Source organism: Condylura cristata, unplaced genomic scaffold (genome assembly GCF_000260355.1).
Source record: "Condylura cristata isolate star-nosed mole 26May11 unplaced genomic scaffold, ConCri1.0 scaffold00010, whole genome shotgun sequence".
NCBI lineage: Eukaryota > Metazoa > Chordata > Mammalia > Eulipotyphla > Talpidae > Condylura > Condylura cristata.
In genome coordinates, this window is record NW_004567111.1 from 49,022,626 (window position 1) to 49,029,415 (window position 6,790).

General features: G+C 37.0%; 1 protein-coding gene across 1 annotated transcript in view; it reads left to right on the forward strand.

Annotated features, from left to right (window-relative positions):
• FREM2 (FRAS1 related extracellular matrix protein 2) overlaps nt 1-6,790 on the forward strand; it is a 160,608-nt gene that overhangs the window by 117,142 nt on the left and 36,676 nt on the right. Inside the window, exon 7 of the mRNA XM_004680334.1 lies at nt 4,883-5,032. Coding sequence (XP_004680391.1) covers nt 4,883-5,032 — 150 coding nt within the window. The remainder of the gene's footprint in view (nt 1-4,882; nt 5,033-6,790) is intronic.

The window sequence follows — 6,790 nt, forward strand, 5'->3', positions numbered from 1 at the left end:
TTGCTCCCACTAAAAGAGGTCTTTAACTTCCACCCCGGAGACACTTTTATTTATCCTCTCTGACAAATCATTCTATCTACATCCTATTTTCTGCATATGTTAATTAAGCACCTCCTGCCAGACATTGGTTATACTTAATGTGAATAAAGGAGGCTGAAATCATCTTATAGAGCTTTTTAGGTCATGGGAACACAAGCATGTAATGATCGTGGCAGATGGGTGAGGAATTTATGGAGAATTCAGGGTGCTTCCCAAGATGAGTGGCTTCATTTTTTTTTTTTTTTAATTTTTGCATAGAAGAACCTGGGTATAGGCCAGAGGTGTGTCGGGGGGTGGGTGGAGGGAACAAAGATTCACCAGAAACCTCTAGAGTGGGGAGCAAAACAAGTGGATTTACTGAAATACACTGCTGAGGGGAGCATCAGGCAAGAGAAAAGAGGTCTTTTGTGCCATGTGTGTCAGGCTATAGTGGTGATAGTAGTGAGACTTAACCCTAGGCCACCAGGGAGGCCCATGAGTGACTTCCAAACTCAAGCCTAAAAGGAACAGGAGTTATCATCATGAAGCCTAATGGGGGTAAGGAAGGTCTCAAAGCAAAGATGGTGGTGTGGCAGAGACTGGGAGTATCACATTAAGGCCATTCAAGACAGTGTGAAGGGGACGACCATGAAGCTTAAAAGGAAAACTGAGACTAGATGTTTTGGTGTCTTGCTTAGGAATCAAACAATCTTAACAACACTGGAAGACACTGAATGATTTTCAGCCAAGAGATTACCAAGATGAGAAATGCTTTGAATTGTAAACTCCTTGGATAAAGACTGTTGGATTTCAACTAACAGTTGATGGTGGCTACATCTAGGGTATAGGCAGTGGGACAGAGTGAAACCATGGGTTGGAAGTAGAGGTGACTGGTGTCTACTCTTTTTGGGAAAAGTAGATCAAGGTGCCTGTGGCACTTGGCTGAATGGACATGTGGTTATCTAGTCTAAACCTCAGCAGAGAGATCTGAACTGCAAATAATTTGGAGGAGGTTGCTTTGTATTATTTTCAGCACTGAACCAAAAGACAGCATAAAAGCTTTCATCTCTTCGGTCCTGAGCAAACATGTTAGTTAAAGCTACAGAGCTTACTTGACTGATGATCCATGTACACATGAGTAAATAAGATTTGGCTCCAGATGGCAATTACTACTAGTACCTCTCTTTTCATCTCATGAGACACAGTGTGATGGTAAACATCATTCTAGACACTGCAGACTTAGCCAAAAGAAAAAGTTCATTTTTTCCCTGTGGGGGAAAAAAACTTAAATTATCTTCCCTTCATGTTTGCTGCAGGTGGGTGTGTTATGTGTCTGGCTAAGCCTCCTAATCAGCCACACTTACAGAAAACAGACATGCTCCCTTGTGTGTTGCGTATAGTGAAAGTACCCCCAAATTTGAAGAGCATCTACATGTGTAATGAGCTAAAATAGATTCTTCTGGAGGCTGTGTCTTGAGCTGGTTCTTTACTGAAAAGGTCAACAAACAAAGAATGCAAAGTGTACAATTTGACCTCTTTTATGAATTTCACACTATTCCAAGAGGCCAGTTTAAAACCTCCCTCCCATCAGCTCCTAACCGATTTGGATATAATTTATGTTTACTCTACCAAGAGAATAAAAACATTGTGAAGTGTGTTTGGTGGGTGGGTGGGTGGGGGGTGATGTGGAATCACTTTTATGGGGTGTTGGCTGGCAGATACATGGTTTCATTTGATCTTGCTCTCATTCCAGGTAATCACTGTCAGCCCCTGTCTGTCTTCTCCACTAAGATGGGAATTTACATAGCACAATGTATATTCAGACTTGCTTGCAGACTTAATAAACTTTTTCTAATTAACATTAAATTTTAATGTGGGTATTTCCAAATCTAATTAGCAAGTATCTACAGTTACTTCTAAAAGAAATCAAGCTCCTAGACAAAAACAGAGATATTACCAAAGAGAGGGGAATTAAAATCTTACTCATAAATTATAATGAACTGCTCAAGCAAGCAGTTCTTCTGGATTTTTCATAAATATCTTTCAGTCATTGAAAGTCTTCACTCATTTATCTGTTTTATCTGCTCATGACATAGAACCCATAGACATGCTTTCAAAACATAATATTTACCTTGAGTGATAGCTACAAATCGGCTCAGTTCTTGAAGGAATTTTACTATAACTTCTATAGACATTTTAGATTTTAATGATATTTTGAAAGGGTATCAAGAATTGAAATAACAATTTCAGTTCTCTTTCACCTTTACTGAAAGGATATAGGTGCTAATACATAGTTATTTCTGTTTACTCATGACATAAGAAACTAGGTATTTGACAAAAAATTATTTATCTTAAAACTATGAAATTGTGTCTGATCTCACAGGTAATTGTTTCTATTTTAACAGAAATGATTGCAGTTGATTAATGGATGCTTTTTCCAGTCATCATGAGTGGAGTACAGATTAGAAGGTTTAATTACATATATAAATATAATCGGCTGATTTAAGAGAGATTCATTTTAGGAAATAAATATCTTTTTGTATGTCTTCTATTAGCTGCTGTGATAAATTAAGGTACTGAAAATTAAAACCTTTTCTCATTCTCCCTCTTTCTGCTGGCGTTGACATCCTATACAATAGGTAATATGATAATATGATTCAATCATTCACATAAGTCATAATTTATTACTTGTTACACGTGCTGTAGATTCCTACTTCACTCTCCTCCCTTTCTCCTCTTCTCTCTCTCTCTCTCTCTCTCACACACACACACACACAGACAGACATACACACTCACACATAAAGCACACATCAGACACATACTGAATGTTCTATATACGGTGACTATTATCCTTACCCTTTATTCTGAATGATAACTTAGATAAAAAAAATTCAACATATTCCATACTTACCCATCTGTTTATTTTTCTGTCTACCTCACAAACTTGATTGCAGTTGACAGAATGGGTTACAAAGAAGACAGTTTTGTCTCTAAGGTAAAGAGCTTTGAGTATTTCACAGTTGTGTACTCTCATTCTGTTCCACTTCCAGGTATATCTGTGAGGAATAAGGAAAGGTATCATTATTCAATTATAGAATAGGTGGTCCTCCCAACTCTCAGAAGCTTAATTTGTATGATAGTATAGTTTGCCAGGAATATGAAGCGACTTGGGGAGCCCTGTTGTCTATAGATGATCAGACCCACTGCAATAACAACTATAAACGCCTTTTAAGAAACACAGATGTGCCTGGGCTGGCCATCTGGACAAAATAAGCATCGGGGGCTGTCTTCACCTTTGCCCCTTACTTAGGCATGAGAAATGTAAGGAATTTATTGGCGTATACGTGAGGTCTGCTTTGACTAAGATAACAACTTCATCTATACACACACACTCACCTGCCCAAGCACTGTCCAAGTTGAAAGGCTGAAAAGGGGGTGAAGTATGTTGTGGGCAGAGTTATCACTCCATGAACCAAAGTATGCAAACAAAATTTCCAAGTTGGGTTTGGTATCATTCAAGAGTTTGGGAGAAGAATTATACTTTTTCTCATGCCCCTACATGAAGAAACAAAGAAAATACAATTTCCAATTTTATTAACAACAATGTTCTTGGGGCAGGAAAATTGAGAACACTTACTCAACTTGAGCAGTGCACAGAATGAGTTTCCTTTCATTTTGAGCCATCACTGTAGGGTTTTGTTTGGTGTTATGTGCTTGCTAATTTGATTAGATGCACTGAAACAAACTGGACATCTCCAAAATGGCTTTGTGTTTTAAGAATATTGGTATGAATTGTGTGACCTTTTAGACTCAGTTCTTTTCAGTCTTGTAAAACCAGGCACAGATGACTAAAATGTCTCAAGTCAAAGGGCCATTCACTTCATATGTGTATATGCTTGATTATTTTATCATTGTTAATGGTTGCTGATAAAGAAATTTCTCAGTGGGTAAAGCATATACTCTATTTCTACAGCTTATTGTGAATCTATAAAAATTTCAAAATAATTGTTTTATGGTTAAGTAAGCACACACAATATCACTGTTTTCTTTACTAGTGAGCTAACTGCTTGCTATACCTCAAACTTCTAGTCACAGTCTCACAAGACAAATTGATGGTTGTCCATGGAATCATATTGGAAGCAATGGCTAGTTCAATTCATCACCAATACTGAAAAAAAATACAAACTCTCCAAAGCATGTATCCTACTTTATTGACCCAAATCACGTTAATTTTACACATATTTAAGGCAATGTGAACCCCTTGATGTCTGGTTATTTCTCTGCTGGAACTGCAGACCTCCAGGTAACCCACAGTCATGCCCTAGTGATGATGACAAGACCTGGCTCTAAGCTTCCAGAACCCACATGTAATCAGTCTTTTTGCACCAGTAGTTGCTCTCATGCTGATTTCAGACCAAAATACAGTGAATTATGGCCCATTAGGTAGTTAAAAGATGTCATGATGGAAATAGTCTCCAGGATAAAGATTCAGGAGGAGATGATGAAATGAGTAGTAGGATCAAACTCATAAAATGTCATTCTCATTTCTCTTGTTTCATTTTGATTCTATTTTTTACTGTTAAACTTCCAAGAAGTCCAAATAGAAAGCATTTATAATCCCACATAAAGTCAGATAACACATGCTACCAGATTAAAACATTTTACTGGGCACTTACCATCTGCATTTTTGTTCCTCAACAGAGACATTTTGAACTGAAAACTATATAAATTCTCCAGTTAAAGAGTTGTTATCTTGCTAAACAGGAAAAGTATGTGATGATGTAAGAACCAATAAAAATTACATTGGTGGAGTTTGATGTGGTAAAGGAAATAACAGAAGTGAATTCTCCTTCGTTTTAACCAGAACCGACATTCTACTTTGGTGATGTCAAGTACTCAGTGGATGAGAGCACAGGCTATGTGGAAGTGCGAGTGTGGAGGACTGGCACTGACCTGTCCAGGTCTTCCAGTGTAACTGTGAGATCTAGGAAAACAGAGCCTCCCTCTGCCGATGGTGAGCAATTTCCTACAACTCTTGGTTGTTCTATGGTTTTCGACTTAACCACAATATGTAAAATGTATTAAAGCTAAAAAAAATTCATCCTTTTTAAGGCAGTTTAGTTGAATGGATTTTTTGTTCTGAAATTATAATTATCTGGCAGGTGAATCTGGATTGTATTGATTACTATAGGAAAATACATTTAAGAGCCTCAAATCAGAAGCTAAGTGACAAAAGATAAGTCAGAACCTTTACATCATATGCCTATATTTGTCTGCATGTGAAGTATCCCTTTCCACCTTGAAAATCTAGCATCACTAAATATTATGACACCATATACAAGGCAAGAATAATCTTAATGACTTTGTGTTTCTTTGTGTCCCTCAAAGCAATCATGTGACAGTGGTTGTGATGGAGGGATGCCTGTCCACCTCAGCACCCTTCTTATTATAAAAACATCCCCTTAGATACTTCAAATCCAACAGGCATTGTCTACACTTCATTATATAATCTGCCCCACCTGGCAGATGATTCCCATTTATTATGGAATCTATGTTTCCATAAAGTGTAGAGCAAGCATAAAATTTAAAAATTAATTTTATCGCTTCTAAATTACCAAGAAGACAAATTCTCTTTCTGTGTTCATACACACACACACACACACACACATATACAAATCACACTTTCATCACATGAAGCCAGTAGCTGCCACATCATCTTAACAGTCACCCTCAAGTTTCATCTATTGTATGTAGTGACACCAATATAATACTTTGCATGTAGTAGGTGTCCAATAAATATTTGTTAACCATATTATTTATTTTTAAGAGAAAATTTGAATTAGAAAGAGAAGAAAAAAATGAAGACGGGAGAAAATGCAAAGAGACACAAAGAGATTGAGAGAGATTTTTAAAAATGAAATAAAGACAGATACACTTGTTTCGTACACAGAAGCAGATAAAAATGAGCATTCCAAGAGCAAACGTCTAAAAAAAAAAAAAAGAAAGAAAGAAGCAATAACATTGAACTATTATCCTCCAGGCCCAGATTTTATAGGTGTTGTGCCTAGAGATTAATATATAGTTTGTTTTTAACCACTTTATGGATAAATGGAAATGCAAACCCTAGATAGGTACCCCCCCAACCCCACCCCCTGGCACAAAAAAAGAATAATCCAAAACACAAATATGTGCTGGAGCATAGAAGACAAATCTCTTCCCTGGAACAAGTGTTGGTGGAGCTTGTAGGAAAAAATCCTAAATCTAAAATTTATTGACTTAACCAGCAGGCGACTACAAACATAACAAGATATTCTATAGATGCTCCTGAAAATAGCTATAGATATTAAAGTAATGTTAGTAAAACTTAAAGAGCTAGATATCATCATCTCTTTTATTGATGTGCTGATTATTTGAGACCTCATTTTTATTAGTTCCTTTGGAGAATTCCTAAAAAGATGGGGAAACTATAAGCTAGAAAGTTAGCTAGAACTAAAATAACTCACTGAGCATACATAAAACAACATTCACAACCCCTAATCTTTGTTCTCCCATCCCAATAGCCAGTGTTGATGATACCTATTCCAATTTGTTAAATGCACTTTTCTTTCTTTCTTTCTTTCTTTTTTTTTTTTAAGATTTATTTACTTATGCATACAGGCCAGAAGTACGAGGCGTTGGGGGTTGTGGGGGAGAGGATTCATCAAAGTGGGGAGCAGAACAGGCAGATTGACTTCAATATACCGCAAAGGAGAGCATCTAGTGGAACAGGAGA